The sequence below is a fragment of the Trichosurus vulpecula genome, chromosome 2 (genome assembly GCF_011100635.1).
Source record: "Trichosurus vulpecula isolate mTriVul1 chromosome 2, mTriVul1.pri, whole genome shotgun sequence".
Lineage (NCBI taxonomy): Eukaryota > Metazoa > Chordata > Mammalia > Diprotodontia > Phalangeridae > Trichosurus > Trichosurus vulpecula.
In genome coordinates this window covers 328,812,073-328,828,790 of record NC_050574.1, presented here as the reverse complement: position 1 = coordinate 328,828,790, position 16,718 = coordinate 328,812,073, and the positions used below count along the sequence as shown (strand labels likewise).

General features: G+C 51.8%; 1 protein-coding gene across 3 annotated transcripts in view; it reads right to left on the bottom strand.

Annotated features, from left to right (window-relative positions):
• Positions 1-1,002: 1,002 nt before the first annotated feature.
• The window catches only part of TNK2 (tyrosine kinase non receptor 2), a 46,314-nt gene continuing 30,598 nt past the window's right edge, over positions 1,003-16,718 (bottom strand). Inside the window, exons 10-16 of one of the 3 annotated variants that reach the window (XM_036746367.1) lie at positions 8,344-8,538; positions 6,384-6,475; positions 5,000-5,044; positions 2,784-4,171; positions 2,516-2,611; positions 2,227-2,354; positions 1,003-1,904 (exon numbers count right to left, since the gene is read on the bottom strand). In XM_036746367.1, coding sequence (XP_036602262.1) covers positions 1,898-1,904; positions 2,227-2,354; positions 2,516-2,611; positions 2,784-4,171; positions 5,000-5,044; positions 6,384-6,475; positions 8,344-8,538 — 1,951 coding nt within the window. In that variant the 3' untranslated portion in view covers positions 1,003-1,897. Of the gene's footprint in view, positions 1,905-1,929; positions 2,355-2,515; positions 2,612-2,783; positions 4,172-4,999; positions 5,045-6,383; positions 6,476-8,343; positions 8,539-16,718 lie in introns of those variants that run through there. The other 2 variants (XM_036746365.1, XM_036746366.1) reach the window with 2 other exon arrangements.

The following is a 16,718-nucleotide window of genomic DNA, read 5'->3' as shown; positions in this document are numbered from 1 at the left end:
TGCCACCTGGGGGATATTGAGAGTGTTAAGGGGAAAGCCCCAACAATGTCAGGGCAGACTCATGGTGGAGGATGTGTGGAAGGACATAGGCAAGTCATACAGGGTGAGTGGAGGACAGGTGACAATATACACTGAAGGAGACACTGTCTCTGTGCCTGTATCAGGAAGGAGGCATTCGAGTGCACTTTTCACATACACTACCTCAGACCTAAGTCCGTGACAATCTCATCATAAGACTGAAAGGGATTCTTATGCCCACTTTATAGATGAGGGAGCTGAGGCCCAGAAAGGTCAAGTGATTTTACCCAAGGTCACACAGCTGGTTTAGCTCCTAGGCTGAGAGACCTGAACCCGAGTCTTCTGACTTTCAACTCCATGGTTATCCTACCACATCGCAGGCAGGATTAAAGCCATGGGAAAAACATTTGGGTTCCATCCCTACTTGACCCAGGTGGGTCCTGAGGGACAGAGGCGTCAGACTCAGATGGAGACAGGGGTCACTGAACCATAAATTAGGATTACTGCAGGCTCCATACTGACTTAGTTTAAAAATGTAATATTATCTATGTTTTATTGTATTTTTAATAAAGTATCGTTAAACATTTCTCAATTACATTTTTATCTGGTTTAGGCCACACTCAGGACTGTTCTGTGGGTCCCACGTTTGACTCCTCTGTTGTGGGAAGCCCTTTGGGCCGGGGCTATCCACTAACTGGCCTTCCCAGGTCCTTTCTCAATGAGATTCTGTCTTCCCTGGCACCCCTGCACCCCAGAGGGCTTCCCTTGTCTGGGCCAGGTCCCTTAATCAATACGACAGACCACCTTCATCACCCTCCAGTCCACAATGGAGAGCCACAAAATGAGATCCTTCAGTCTCACACTTTGTCCGTCAGCGCACAGAAAATCAAGAGCCAGGGAAGAGTTCAATGGATGGCCTAGAGGACTTATGTCAACTTCTCCCCACTGCCCAGGAGGCAAAGAAACCACACCGACTCCCCTCGGTAATGTAAAATAGAAACTAACTTTATTTCTCTGGAAGAAGCAGATGTGTGGAGGCAGGACAAGAGCAGCAACTTTGGCAACAGAGGTTGTTGGGAAAAACACAAAACAGCAGTGGGCAGGGGTGGGAGCGCTGGTCTCCACGTTAGCTGCCGGTATCTGTTCCCTTCTGTACGTCCTGGGGTTCTGCACCCGCCCTGGAACTGCTTACATCCTCCCTGCCTCCAACATCCTGAAATTCTCGACCGTGGGTGACATCCCCTGCCCCCAGTTACCCCAAACCAGGTACAGGATGGACCACAGTCTGTATCCTGAGAGCTCTCTCTCACGGCACCGCACCTGCCAGGAAGCTGGAAGGCTCCACTGAGGTAAGCAGAGCATCGAGGTCTCACTCCTGCCCTCACTGTCTCCACTGACACCTTCCTTCAGCTTTCATAGGAATAGGAACTGCCACAGACACAAGCAGACAGGCTTGGGGTTTTCCCTATAATCTGGTCCCTAAAGGGAAGGGAGGCATCACAGCGGATGGAGACTGAAAGGGCTAGAAAGAGAAGGGGCACTTGCACCTGGGACTGTCTCTAGTCCTCCCTCAGCCCAGCTCTTAATGTCTCCTCACTCCCTTCCCCACGTTCCCTCTCCATTGTCCCTCTCGAGTAGCCACGGGAGGAGCAGATGGATGGAGGGCTAGAGCTAGCACTGTGGTCCCATCCAAGTCTCCTGCTCCTTCTGGCTCCTCTCTGCCTATCTGAAGCGGGGTGATGGGGGGAGAAGGTAGCAGCAGCAGGTTTCCCCAGGCCCCTCCCTGGCCCCCGCCATGCAGCATAGGCTCAAACGATCCTTCAGGCAGACTAACAGGACCCCCCCTTAAGTCAGACTCTCCGGCTCCCCAGACCTGCCATCAGCGCCTGCAAGAAGAGAGGGGGTTGCATGCTTGGGAGAGATGGCTGCTGAGCAGTTACCTTCTATTCAGGGTCCACCTCTCCCCCGTCCCAAGACCCCCATTCCCAGGACTTCTCTGTGACACTTGCTACCTCACAGTCTCAGCTTTTGGGACTGGTTGGCTGCCTGGAGCTTCCCTGGCCTAGGGCAGGGGGTTCTTGGCTATGGAATATTTAGCCTTTGGGAAATGCTGGGTCCTTGGGCCTAAAGGGCCCAACTCCCTCCGATCCACCTGGCTGGGTGGAGAAGACAGGAAGAACTGGGGTAGACCAGGATCGAAACACATACTTATGGTGGGTGGGACCACAGGAGTCTAGCAGGTGAGAGCCAGCCTGCTCCAGGTTCCAATCAAACATCTCCAGCACCTTATGACACTCCTGCCTTGGCCGCAGACCCAGGCCAAAGAGCTGTTCCACCTGTTGGGAAGGTGAGGAGCAAAAAGGGCATTGACAAGTGCCAAGGGGTACATGGTACGGCGGGACTAAGGCATGAGGAGCGGAGAAGAGCTCAGGAGTCAGGTGGTGTGTGAGTCAGCTTCCCGAGGCTCAGGGGAGGTCAGGGGGGCAAGGGATGGTACCTTCAGATACTGAACTGCCCTCGGAACGCTCCAGCTGTGGTTCTGCAAGGCCGCCTGGCACTCCTCTGTGGTCACCCCATGCACCATGGCCTGGACCTGGGCACACCCCCACCACTCTCTGTCAGGACTGCTCATGGGGCTGGGCACCAATTTCAGGGGGCCCCTGCTCCATGAGCTCCTTTTCAGAACCCTGCTGAAAGGCCAGAACCCCAGAGGCCCCACTCCCCTGATGTCCTCCCACCCCAACAATCTCGTTCCCAGGACTCACCATCTGTATCTTGTCTGTGGGCCGCCCAGCCTCCAGCCCATCCCCTGGGCAGCCCCTCACCAGACGGGTAGACGCCCTCAAGGATGGGGCACGGGCACCTGTGTTGCTATTGTTGGCTGAGAAGTTGGCCTTAGGGTCAAGGGTAGCCTGGGGCATGGGCCTCACAGTGGCAGTGGGGGCAGCAGGGGCTGGTGTGCTGGGGGGTGGCAGCAACAGAGGGACAGGGATAGAAGGGGGTTCTTCCTCAGGGCTCCGGGCCTCCTGCAAGAATCGCTGGTATCTTTCCAGGTATGGAGGCCGCTCTGGAAGCAGATAGTAATGTGTGTTGCTGATCTTCTTGCCATCTCGAACAATTGGTAGGATGCAAGGCCCCGTCCGGGGGCCAGGGGCCTGGATCACCTGGGGTGTGGCATATTTGGGGTCAGAGCCAAAGCTCTGGGTGGTGGGCATGGCCTTCCCAGGGGAGCTGGAAAGGCGAGGGGGCAAGGGAGACCCACCAGACAGTGCCAAGGGACTAGGGGTACGGGAGCCCTGGGGGGAGAACGGCTCCCTCGGGGGGACTTGCGGGGGAGGGGCTACTCCCCGCCATCGTCCTGGCTCCTCTTCACCCCCTGAAGCTGGTGACAGTTCCCCTGAGCGGCAGCCCAGCTCACTTCGCTGCCGGGTGGGCCGAGGTGGGATTGGCACCCTGGGGGGCACCTGGGGTTTATCTTCTCCACCCAGGCCAGGGCTAGGAGAGGAGGCCAGAGAAGTAGATGGGACCTGTAGCTGCCTCATGCACTCCTGCTGCAGGGCCTGGAAGATTTCTGCAGTCTGGAGGGAGTTAGGGGGTTTGCTCCCTCCTTGGGGTGGAAGGAACAAATTGTCTTCCAAGGGCGGAGGGGGCCGTCCAGCCTCAGGCACAAAGGCATAGTTAGTCTCCCCGTGGGGAGGCCCCTCCGGGGTTCTGGCACCAACCAGGGCACTGTTGATAGAGCAGACTTCAAAATCATCTTCATCCTGGGCCACATCATCGTAGGCTGGCGGTGGAGGCAGTGGGCGGGTATCCCAATCTACCACAGGGGTGGGGTGTAAGGGCCTTGGAAGTGCCCGTGTAGGGCTCTGTGGAGGTGTTTTGTCCAGCAGTGAGCAGGCGTCCATGGCCAGCTGGGCAAGGGAGGGGGCACCGGGCTTTTGGGCAGGGTTGGCCAGGGGAGGTGCTGTGAGCTCGTCACCAAAGTCAATGAGAGACACTTCACCCCCGCCCCGACTCGTCTTGGTGCCCGGCACTCGGGCCGAGGGCTTCACCAGCCACAGGCCCCTGGGCGGGCCTGGCTTCCTCAGACAAAGACGCTTGAAGTCAGCAGAGAGGGGGTCCTGATCGTCACTGACAGGGTCATAAGTAGGCTCTGTGGGATAGAGTAGAGGACAGAACCCCCAGGAAAGTGGTGTCACAGATTAGCTCTGACACTTTTTAGGGTAAAGAGAGGAAAACACAAGCTGCCTCCCTCTACCCCGAGTGGTAATATTAACCCTGTCCTCACCACCACTGAGAATCTAACCCATCCCACCCCACCCTTGCCCCTACCTCGATCTAAGCAAGTATGGTCACAGTGACCCATTAAGGAAATAACAGAGTTGGGGCCTCCAGTCCACCCTCACCGCCACCTCTGCTACTTCTGACACCATCATCCCCCCAATACCACCCCTTGGCATTTCCTTTGCCAATATTAAGCTTTTAAAAATCTCTCCCTAGAGCTGTGGTCAGCAGTACCCCAAGGTCCACTCCTCATTTTCCCACCAGACCCATCTCCTGGCCCACCCAAACACCACACACAAGTTAGTGCAAGGTGGGGAGGGGGGATCAGTATTAGGGGGCTTTACAAGGGAAACGGGAACAGAAGAAAACAGCATCCCTACTCTCAGGCTGAACTTCATTCATGAGAACAGACTGAGTCTTTGGCATGTCAGCCTAGGGTCTGGGGAGTCTGGCTGGGGGGAACAGCTCCATTTCCTTGAGAGGAAGCTGGTGTTTAGCCAAGGGGGAGCTACAAGCACCAGGCAGCTGAAGAGGCTGAGTCATGCTAGGGGCTGGCAGCAGGAAGCTCACAGCACACTCCCTCCCTGCCCCCCTTTAGCCCCCTGCTGTGTACCTTCAAGGAGGAGAGGAGTTATGTGAGAACAGAGGGGACAGGGGCAGGGCCCAGGGCATCGAGAAGGAGAACGGCCCCACTTACTCTGAGTGAAGATGGCAGGCTGAGGCGGGCGAGGCGGAGGCTCCCCTGGAAGAGAGGCCATGGGGAGGGGCAGAGGCAGAAGATGAGAGAAGGAAGGAAAGAGGGTAAGAGAAAGAAGATAGAGATTGAGAGGAAAGGAGAATGGAGGGGAGGGGGAAAGAAGAGAGGGAAGAGAGATGGGGAAGAGGGGAGGAGAAGAAGAGAGAGGAGAAAGAAGAGATGAGGGAAAGGAAGGAAGAGAGGAGAGGAAAAGAGGAGGAGAAGGGAGGGGGAGAGAGAAGAAGACAGAGGAGGGGAGAGAAAGGAAGGAGAGAAGAAGCAAGGGCAGAGAGAGGGGAGGGAGATGGAGGAAGGGAGGAAGGGGGAAGAGAGGAAGGAAAGGAAGGGGAAGGGAGGAAGGAGAAGAGGGGAAAAGGAGGAAGGAGAGGAGGGGGAAAGGAGGAGGGAAAGGAGGAAGGAGAGGAGGGGGAAGGGAGGAAGGAGGGGAGGGGAAAAGGAGGAAGGAGAGAAGGGGGAAGGGAGGAAGGAGAGGAGGGGAAAGGGAGGAAGGAGAGGAGGGGGAAAGGAGGAGGGAAAGGAGGAAGGAGAGGAGGGGGAAAGGAGGGGGGAAGGGAGGAAGGAGAGGAGGGGGAAGGGAGAAGAAGCGGGGCAGGAAAGAGAGGAGGGGAAGGAGGGAAGGGAAGAAAGAGGAGAGGAGGGAAGGAAAGGAATAAAGGAGAGGAGAGTGAGGGGGAGAAAAGAAGGGAACAGAGAGAGGATGGGAAGGGAGTAGGGATTGGGAGAAAAGTGAAGAAAAGAAAGGAAGGGGAAGAAATGGAAGAGAGAAGGAGGAAGAGAAAGGAGATAAAGGGAGAGGGGGAAGAGGGTGAGCAGGAAATGAGATCAGTTAATGCGCATCTGAAGAGGCAAAGGGAGGGTAGCTGGGTGGGCAAAGTAGCAGAAAACTAGGCTCCAGGATGGAGGGGCAGGGACCGGGAGATGAGCAGGAGACAGGCACCCAAGGAGGGGCCCTAGATAGGCTGGTGAGGGATTCGAAGAGCCAGGGAATAGAGTCCTGCTAAGCCGCTGAGGGGAGGAGGGGCACAGAGCGTGGGGGAGGGGCTGGCAGCAAGTCCAGGGCTAATCCAGGGCCCTGTCCAAATGATGCCCACCACTGGCGGATACGAGAGGAGCCAACACCAGGTGCCCCTCATGTTCCACCCCACTTGCAAGTCGGGGGGATCAGGGACAAAGCTAACCCACCTGCTGCTCTCACCCCAACCTTGAGCCAAGCAGACCAGCATGGAGGCGTCCTTAGGAAGAGGCTGCCCACTCCTTCCTATCCAAAAGCCAGGGCCCCAGGGGATGGAACGGGGGGTGCTCCTGGGGAGGAGCCGACTCTTACTTTTTACCCTTCCTAAGAGCTGGGTGGGGCGGGAGGTGCTCAGCTCCACTGAGAGCAGGTCGGGAGGATCCATAGGGTTTCCCAGATAGAGTCTGTAGAGAAAAGCAGAGCAGGGTGCTGTGGGGGAGAGGTAGCCCCTGGGAAGCCCATCTTCTTGTTCTTTCTCTGATAGAGACACTACGGAAGGACCAGGTGAGACAGCAGACCAAGTATGCAGACTTAAAGGGCCTGGGGCCCAGAAAGACGTAGGGAATAGGCAATCTGGCCAATTGGCCTATGGACCCCTACTCAGAATCGTGTTTTTAAAAGCATAAAACACATAGGAGAACAAAAGAAACCAATTCTATTGAAATACACTTTAATCAAAATACTAAAAAAGAAAAGTTCGTGAACCCAGGCTAAGCGTTTTACAATAAAAGAAAGAGGGACATAGTTTTTGGCACTGACTCCATCACCAACTGTGTCATCTTTGACAAGTTACCTTTCTTCTCGGGGCCTCAGCCTCCTCATCTGTAAGATGGGGCTATACCAGACCATTTCAAAGGTCCCTCTTGCTTCTCTGACAAGCTAAGATTCCATGACTAATGCTAAGAGATAGGAACAGGAACAGGGAGGCAGGGGGCCAGCCTCCCTTCTCCTCTACCCCCACTTCGACCTCAATCCCCGCCTGTCAGCATCTGGGCCTTAGTCACTAAGGCTGATTAACGTCCTAAGGAATGGGGCTGGGTCCACCCTGGCATGCCACGCCACATGAGGCATAGGGCAGAGGGCACTAGTGCAGCAGGGGGCCGTCTCCCCCTCTTTTCAGGACTCTCCTACTCCACATGTTCTATGGAGAATGGGGTGTCTATGCATGTGAGCCACAGCTTACCAAGTCTTGGGGGACTAACCTCGTAGAGGGACCCAGAAACAAGCATTCTAGGATCCTGAAGCCAGAGGGGTACAAGGGAAAGGTGGCTGGGTTTGGATTCAGAGGGACCTGAATTCAGATTCCAGTTCTGTTACTTACTACCTGTGTGAACCCCGCCAAGTCAGTTAATTTCTCTTACAATTAATTTCTTACAGTTCTCATCTATAAAAGGAGGGAGTGGATGACCCATGAGGGAGTCAGAGGAGCCTGAGACACAATCTGGATCATGCACACCTCGGATGATTCTGACACGCCACCCAGGATGTGGTTAATCTTTCTCATTCACGCTGCATCCCCCGGGTACATCCAGACTGACAAAGGTCCTTCTATGAACTCAGGGTACTCTAGTGCTCCACGTCTGGTCCCCTGGAGCCTGAGTATGGGGGTCTGACTCTTCAGGGCTTCTATTGTCTGGGGTTGAGTAGTACCAAAAGGAAAAAGAGTGGGAAGATCTCAGGAAAGAAAGGGAACAGAGCCTTTGTGGGGCAGGGGAGGACAGACCTCTCGATTGTTCCACCCTTCCCGTGACTGCTTGCCTTCAGCAAACTATGCAGGCTGTAGGGCTGCTCTCTTGACATCCCACCCCCAACCCCAAGTCCCTACTGTGACCTCCCTCTCCTTCTCTGGACTTACTGGAGGGGCTTCCAGTGCCCCTCTCCTTTTCTAAGCACTGGAAACTTGATAAAGAAGGGAAAAGAGAGATGACTAAAATGCTGACAGAGGAAAGGACCAGGGTCAAGAACTGGGGTGGGGTGAGGGTGGGGAAAGATAAATAAGAGGGTGACAGGAGGTGATCCAGGGTCAAGAACTGGGGGAAAGACAATGAGGAAGGGAGGAGAAGAGATGGAGACATTCAGGAAGAAAGTAAGACAGAATCCTAGAGGAGGGGTATATTAGGAAGTTGGTCTTTAACCAATCTAATCACAGTAAAAGAATCAGACAATGAAGCACTAAACTAACTATAAAGTGCGGGTGAATCATGCTCCCTCTCTCTCCCAGGCAGAAGGTCTGAGGGTGAGGGGCAGGGCCCATCCCCAGGCTGGCACTCACTCATCGATCTTGTCCGGGAATCCCCAGCAATGTCGGGGGTCGCTGTCGCCATGGCCCGTGTGGATGAAGCTGTTCTGGAGTGGCTGGCTGATGTCGTGGGCTGACAAGCCAGCCACGGAGGTCACTGCGTTTCTCGGGAAGGGCCCCACACACAGCGTCCTTGTATTCTGCCCACGCCACCAGTAGTTCTCCGCCCTGTCAAGCCCAAAGGCAGATGGTAAAAACCAAGAGGTAGCAGGGACAATAGGACAGTTCTGGCTGCGGATACAAGTTCAAAGGGAGTAAGGCACCACAATGGCTGCTGACCGAGTCACCGCCCTTTCTCCCTGCAGCCGCAGGGCCCAGAAGAAAAGCCAAGATACGTGAATACCTCACCCTGCCAACTTCTCACAACAGGTGTGGCCCACTGCGACCACTCAATCTTATTCTGTACCCCTGCGACATTAAAAAAAAAAACTGCTGGGAATGTTGTTTTGTTTTTTTTAATTTGAGCTGGAATCAGACAGGAATAACTTTCATAAAGAAACGTTCCCTATACCTCCTGGGCCCTATTCCCGCTGCCCCATCCCTTGCTGACATCAAGCAAAGGCTAGCACATTTCCTCCCTAGAAGCTCCGGTGAGGATCAGGCAGAGTAGAAGCTTCAGAACTCAGACTCACAGAACCTCAGAGTAGGATGAGGCTTCACAGGTCACCCCTGACAGGAAAGCCAGAAGCAGCCTTAGAACTTAATCAAATTACCTTATCTTACAGAGGAGGAAACGGAGACCTGTTAAATGTTAAGGACCTGCCTGAGATCACACAGCTGGCTAAGCAGCAGAACTGGAATTCAAACCCAACTCCTTTTTTTTTTTTGGAGGAAGGCAGGACAATTGGGGTTAAGTGACTTGCCCAAGGTGACACAGCTAGTAAGTGTGTCAAGTGTCTGAGGTCGCATTTGAACCCAGTCCTCCTGACTCCAGGGTCGGTGCTCCACTCACTGCACCACCTAGCTGCCCCTCAAACCCAATTCTTTTCATTCCAAATCTAGGCATCTTCCTGCCCAGTAGCCCAATGGCCGGAGCGCTGGGCCTAGAGTTAGGAAGGCCTGAGGACTGATACAGCCTCATATAATTTACCCAGGGCAAGTCACATCACCTCTGCCTCAGTTTCCTCAGCTATGAAACAGGGATAGTAACAGCACCTACTTTCCAGAGTTGCTGTGAGGATCTATAAAGCATTGAGCACATTACAGGCACATATGGTCACTTTTCAGTCATTTCAGTTGGGTCTGACTCTCTGTGACCCCATTTGGGGTCTTCTTGGCAAAAATACTGGATAGGGTTTGCCATTTTCTTCTCCAACTCATTTTACAGATGATTGGACGAAGCAGCCAGGGATGTTTAGCCAGGTGAAGAGGAGACAGGAGATTGTGGGCAGGATAGCTGTCTGCACACGTTTGAAGGTTGTCACGGGGAAGGCAAGGGGTAGGTTTGTTTTTTTAGGTCCCCTAGGAGTAGTACTAGGACAGTTGTTGGATATCACAGGGTGTTATAGCTTTTCTGTCAATATAAAGAACTTTCTAAAAGTCAGATCGGCCCACCAAGAGTGGAATGGCATACCATTCCATGTAAAGTAATGAGCTCTCTGTCATAGGAGATATTCAGGCAGAGACTGGATGATTACTTGTCGGGAATGTTCTACTGCCTTGTATGAGGGGTTCCTCTGTTGGATGGAAGGTTAGTCTCATGTGGTGTAGTGGAGGAAAAATAAAAACAACCCCCCCCCCCACCAAGCATTTATTAAGTACCTACGATATGCCACATGGGCAGCTTATTGGCACAGTAGATAGAGCTCTGGGCCTGGAATCAGGACAGTCTGATTTCAGATCAGACACTAGCTGTGTGACCCTGGGCAAGTCACTTAGCCTTGTTTGCCTCAGTTTCCTCATCTGTAAAATAAGCTGGAGAAGGGAATGACAAACCACTCCAGGATCTTTGCCAAGAAATGGAATCGGGAAGAGCCAGACATGATTGGAACTACTGAACCACAGAGCTATCAAAAACACAACAAAACAAGCTCAAAGACCCCAGGTTCAGAAGCCCTGCTCTAGACCCAGTGTGGTATAGTGAAGAGAGTGTTCTGCTTGGGGTCTGGAAAACTTGGGTTCAAACTCCACCCAATACATGCTAGCTCTGTGTCTTGGGCAAGACATTTACTCTCTCAATGCTTCTGACAACTCCCTAGGATTTCTCTACTAAGTCACAGATATTGAGTGTAAGTAACTCTGTCCACCAACGGAGCCCCCCACTACCACTCACCCCAGTGACCACAAACCCTAAGAAGAGACAGGGGACTCCGGCAGCTGGGTGGCCATAAGGACCCACAACTTTCAGATGGGGCACTCCGTCAATTCAACCACATTTAATTATTGTCTAATTTGTCTAGAGCACTTGAGGAGAAAGATACAAAGTTTAGACAAGACAGGGTTCTTGTTGAGGTTGGAGAGAGTTGGAGAGGAGCGAGGAGGGGAGGGGAGGGGAGGGGAGGAGAGGGGAGGAGAGGGGGGAGAAATAGGGGAAGAGAGGAGAAGAGAGGAGAAGGGAGGAGAAGGGAGGAGAGGGGAGGAGAGGGGAGGGGAGAGAAATAGGGGAAGGGGGATCAAGAAATAGAAAACCTACTATCAATAAGTCATGACCACTTTGCCACCTCTTTCCTATACACGTGAGTACTACAGAATGCACAGCTGAAAGACACATCAAGAGATCATGTGCCCCCATTTTATAAATGAGGCAACTGAAGTCCAAAGAGAAGTGACTTGTTCAAGGTCACACAGCTAGAGAATAATTAAACTGAAGCTTTCCTGGATAGAAGCCCAGAGCAGTAGGTAGAGAAGGGCACTAGAGGACCTGTCTTAATGATAAGAGGCTGGGAATGGCTGGGTGGGGGAAGGAACTATTAAGCCCCTACTATGTACCCAGCACTCTGTTAGGCACGTTACAATTACGATCTCATTTGATCCCTTTGAGGTAGGTGCTATTATTATCCCCATTTTAAATTGAGAAAACTGAGTCAGACAGGATCTAAGTGACTTCCCCAGGCCTGATGATGTATTTGAACTTAAGGCTTCTTCACTCTAGGAACAGTCCTCTATGCACAGCACCATCTATGTAAACCTATCAATCAACTACAGATTTCTCCAAGCAGAACTAGGCCAGGGGTGGGTGTCTGTGAGTGTGTGTGTGTGTGTGTGTGTGTGTTTAAATTTATGTGTATGTATATAGATTGTGTGTAGTTAAATTTGTGTGCATATATGTATGTATATAAATGTGTGTATATGTGCATGTGCGTGTGCGTGTGCGTGTGTGTGTGTGTGTGTGTGTGTGTGTATAAATATATGTATATATATTTAACTTGGAGAAGAAACCAAGGACTTGAAAGCTCTTACCCTGGCTCTCCAAGCTGGGGTCCAGTGGTGAGCAATCAAACAATGACAAAACCTGCATTACACCAGGAAAATCATTTAACTTCCCTGGGCTTTTTTTTTTCATGTATGTAAAAACGCTGGGATTGGACTAGATGAAGTCTAAGGTCCCTTCCGGCTCTAAATCCTTTATGCAAAACCTCCCAATGCTTCACAGACATCCATTCGATCATAAGACTCAGCTGTACAGGCCCTTACATCGTCTAGTTCAACACCCCACTTCCCTCCAATTTTACATATGAAAAAACTTAAGTCTCAAAACAGTGATTTGTCTAAGGACAAAGACGCGGCAAAGTGTTGGTGCTAGGATGTAAACCTGGGTCTTCTGACTCCAAATACCTGTGGAACGAATGTCCCCATAGCCATGGAAGGATTACTTCTATAAAGGACTTATTCCCTAAAGAACAAAGTCAAGTCCAGAAACCTGATCCTAGCCCAGGAGCAGCCCTCAAGGATCAGCCCAAATGGCACTAGAAGGGAGACAACTTACATCTGCTCTACATACTATTTCATAAACCCCTTCTGAATACACTCATTCCACTTGATATTCAATGCCCTTATGAGGTCGGCAGGGTAGATATTATCTCTCGATCTCCCCCACTCATTTAACACTGAGACTCAGGCTAAGTGACTTGCCCATAAGCCACAGAGCTGCAGCCCAGATAGTCTCTTTCTATCACGTAAGAAACAAGCTGGCCTCTTCCCCTGCCCCCTCCAGCCGCATCCTGAGTCCCTAGACATCACCACCCTAAGATTAACACTCCAGTCCTCAGGGTGGGAGAGCAAGAAGGAACAGAGGGAGAGGACAACACCCCCCCTCAATCCCAAAATAAACAACCTCCCATAGGCAGGGGAGAGACCACCCCACAGTCTTCCACGGCCAGAGGACTGCCACACGAAAACCAAGGGTGAGGCATGAGCATTTCTGAGAAGTCCACAGACTTCCTTCTGTCTTTTCCATGCCATCCCCCACAACTGTCCATCCTCTGCCATCCCCTTGGGACAGAGTCCTCACTTATTTGTCCCCACCCCCACGGCCTGTTTCTCCCCTTGTCTCTATCTAGGCAAATGAGTCACCTGGAAGTTTGACCCTGCTGTCTACACCACCTTAAAGTTATTCATTAACACGTGTGAGAAATGGAAGGAAGCCAAAAAAAAACCCTTGTGGGATTTTTTGAAGGGTGAAGGGGATGTTAGACTGTTCCATTGCTCCAGGTCACTTAGGCCTGGGGTTGGCTCATTTGAGGCCCATTCTCCCCACCCTCTTCTAGCCTCAACAGAATACTCCCTTTTCTTTAGTTCTGATCCTGTCTCTCCCACTCCTTCCCAGAAACAGACAATCCTGACTCGAACAATGCCTGCCAGGTTCCCCCCCTTTTCTAGTCATAATTTCAGCTACGGTCCCACCCAGTACATCACAAAAAGGCCGACTCCTCATTGCTCCATCCATGAAAGAGAGAGGTTTTGCACAGCCAACAACACTCTGCTCCCCCTATCCCTACCCCTGCCACATTACAACAGGAAAGATGGAGGTGAGACTCCCGGTAGAGGCCAAAACACCAAGTAACAGAAACCATGGAACAAGTCCCAGGAGTCCTGTTCCCCGGCCTTACTACTGAGAGGTCCTTACATGGAACTGGCTTCAACCTAAACCTTACCTATTGGCCCTGGGGGTAGGGGTGGGAGGCGGGGTTTGTCTTCAGTGGATCATTATGGGAATTACTTCCCAAACAGCATTCAAGGAATTACTCCCCAACTGACACAGCAAAAGGACTGAAAGTACTTTATAAGCCTCAAAGAGCAATATAAATTCAAGTCTATTCAAGATGCTCTCCCACCTAGGTTCTCTGGAGTTTAGTGGGAACAGATGATCCTGAAGAACAAAGGAGAGTAGAATCGAATTCCTACAAGACCATGTAGACCACTCTTCCCTCTGTCTACCATCTCCCACTGTCCTTCCCGTCACACACCCTCTCCTTCCATCCACACATGGCCCATTAAGTGGGCCAGCACAGCTCTGGGGCTCAGCCATCAGTGTTTCCATGGCAACGAGAGGGCCAGTTCCGCCAGCCGGCAGTGTCATTGCAGAGATGACAGAGAGTCCCTGAATGAGTAAGAAAATAGCACAGTACCTCCCATCTAATTAGACTACCCAGGTCAGGTCCCTTCACTACCCTAGGCTAGAGACAGACCTGGAGGCAGCTTCCAAATAAGGGGAAACTGAGGCACAGGTTGAAAATTGCCTAACGATCACCTTGCTCCCAGCTAAGTTAAGGAACAGACTGTCACACACTGTGTGTGCCCCTTTACTTCTCCATCACCAACCTGAACTGAACAACATAAATGTTTTGTCCTTTATGTATTCTCTCATTCTCTCTCATATTCTCTCTCTCTCCTCCCCCCTAGCCCCCACCCAAGACTGGATCCTGACAGGGCTGTCCTAAAGAGAGGTTACTCAGGTCCCTGACAATCGAGAGACCCCACAGCCCCTGCCTCTCCTGTCCTTGCTAAGTTTTTGCTTTTGTGTCCAAGCCCTTAACCAAAAAAGTCTTCCCCACCCCCAAACAGCCCCTTGTTCAGCACCGCCCAGCTCCTCGTGGATTCAAATGGAAAGATAATCCTCTTTCTGTCCTGTCCACCCTTCTTCTACCTCCCCACCAACAACTCTCCTAGATCCCCAGGCCCTTAAAAATTTTATATTGAAGGAACCGTTGGGCACTCGGACTTTTGAGTATCCAAGACTCCAGGACAGAGAACATGAAAAAGACCCCCTGGGGAAATCTAGCCACAGAGAGAGAAAGACCCACTCCTACCCCCACTTCCTCCCTCCATCCCAAAAGAAACTGAATGACAGAGTAACAGACCCAGGAACAGACAGTACCAAGGACAGAGAAAGACCATTAACACAGAGATGTGGAGAATGAGGCAAAGAAACACCTACACCCAAGAGGGACAGGGAGAGTCAAAGACACCGAGATAAACAAATACAGAGAACGGTCTCACTGGCTGCTCTGGCCTCAGTCCCCCTCACCTCCCACTTTCTGAAGTGATCCAGGAGCTAAATGCAAGGGGCTTTGTGTCCAGGCCAGTGTTGGAGGCTCCCTGGAAAGCCTCAAGCCCACGCCGTAGGCAGCCAGACAGCAGCAAAGGCAGCTGGAGCTGCCGGGGGAACCAGGGACGGAAGGGTGGGGCAGAGTGATCCCACAACTGCCCTCCCAGGAGGGAGCGGCCTAACAGCCCTCCCCTATTCTCCCCCACCCCTCCACCCCTGCTGTTCTGGCAGTGACAGAGGGAGCCAGGCCCCAAAGACACACAAAGATTCTGAGTCACCCCCTGGGGAAGGGTTGGCAGGGTGGGCCCTCTGTACCCAGACCTTCCTCTTACCCACAGAGGATGACCCTGACTCACATCTGGGAGGCAGAGCTGGGAAAGAGGGACTGTAAGGAAAGAAATAGATCCAAAACAACCAGTTGCATTGTAAATGATGAGAATAAGGATGAAATAAGAGAAAGTATTTAGGATACTGTCAATGAAAGAGGATTGGGTTGGGAGAGGGGAGGTACCAACGTCTGAGGCCTTCCCCTTCTCTAAGATTTGTCTCTGGAATATGGATGGACAAAAGAAAGAAGACTACTCTGAGTTAAACTCCTTAGGCCAGTTTCTTCATCTGTAAAATACAGAGGCTAGACTAGACATCCTCTCTTAAGTTCTATTAAGCTATGAGTAGGTGAGCCAGTAACAACCAAACCAGGGAATCAAGCCCCAATGTTCCTGGTTCAGAAATGAGAAATTGCTAGAATCCCACAATTAAAGGAGAGAGACCAATAATCAACATTGCCACTTCCTGGTCAAGCGCCATGATTCAACTCTCATAATCTCCTACACAGGAAGAGGGTTGGGAGGGATCCGGGAGTTTTGGTGTTAGGGGTGCGTTTTAGCTCAGAGGTAGCTTGGGGTATCCCAGGGTGAAGAAAATCATCCCATCCCAGATAGGAAGGGCATCTTATCAGGGTGAGGATCCAGGCATCCAGAAGGCATTGCTAGCACTGGCATCAAGGCCCAAGGCGTTTCTTCTCAGCACCCACATCTTTTTAGTATCTCCAAGCTTTATGGTCAAGTTCATAACTTCATAGCTCTGAACCAGATCTATCCCAACCATATTGCTGGGTGTAAATCCAGGCAAAAACTGGATCATAATAATGAATATGGTTGCAACAGATCCTAGCTCTGGTCCCCCTCTCTCTGAAATCTAACTCCATTTGCCACACACCCTCTACCACATCTCATTTTTTTCCATTTACACATCCTCCCCTTCTGTATCTACTCTCCTCTTGCCAATGTCCTCCCTCTGCTTCTCTTCCTCAGGGCCTCTCTCCCCCCATATCTCCTTTCTTGCCCCTCTCTACTAGACATCCATTCATCCACCCTAGCAGTAACCATCATTTGGTGCCCATAGTTATCCTGAGTATGCCCTACAAGAAGCCAGGCAGGTATCATTGGCCTCATTCCTCCAGGGGAGGACCTCAGCAGCTGCAGCCTCTTCCTCCCACGGACCTGGTGAAGAAATCTCAAATATCCAGGAGATCCCAGATGCACGTGTTCCTGCATGAACCAGCATCACTCCACAGGCGCCCAGACAATTCCTCCCAACCCACCCAGAAGGCTATGCCTATGTCTCACTTTTTATCCTCTCCAGAGACTCCAAGATGGGGCAGCCGGATGGCACAGTGGACAAAGTAGTAGGCCAGGAGTCAAGAAGATCATCTTCCTGAGTTCAAATCTGGCCACAGACACTGACTAGCTGTGTGACCCTGGGTAAGTCACTTTACCCTGTTTGCCTCAGTTTCGTCATCTATAAAATGAGCTGGAAAAGGAAATGGCAAACCATTCCAGTATCTTTGCTAAGAAAATCT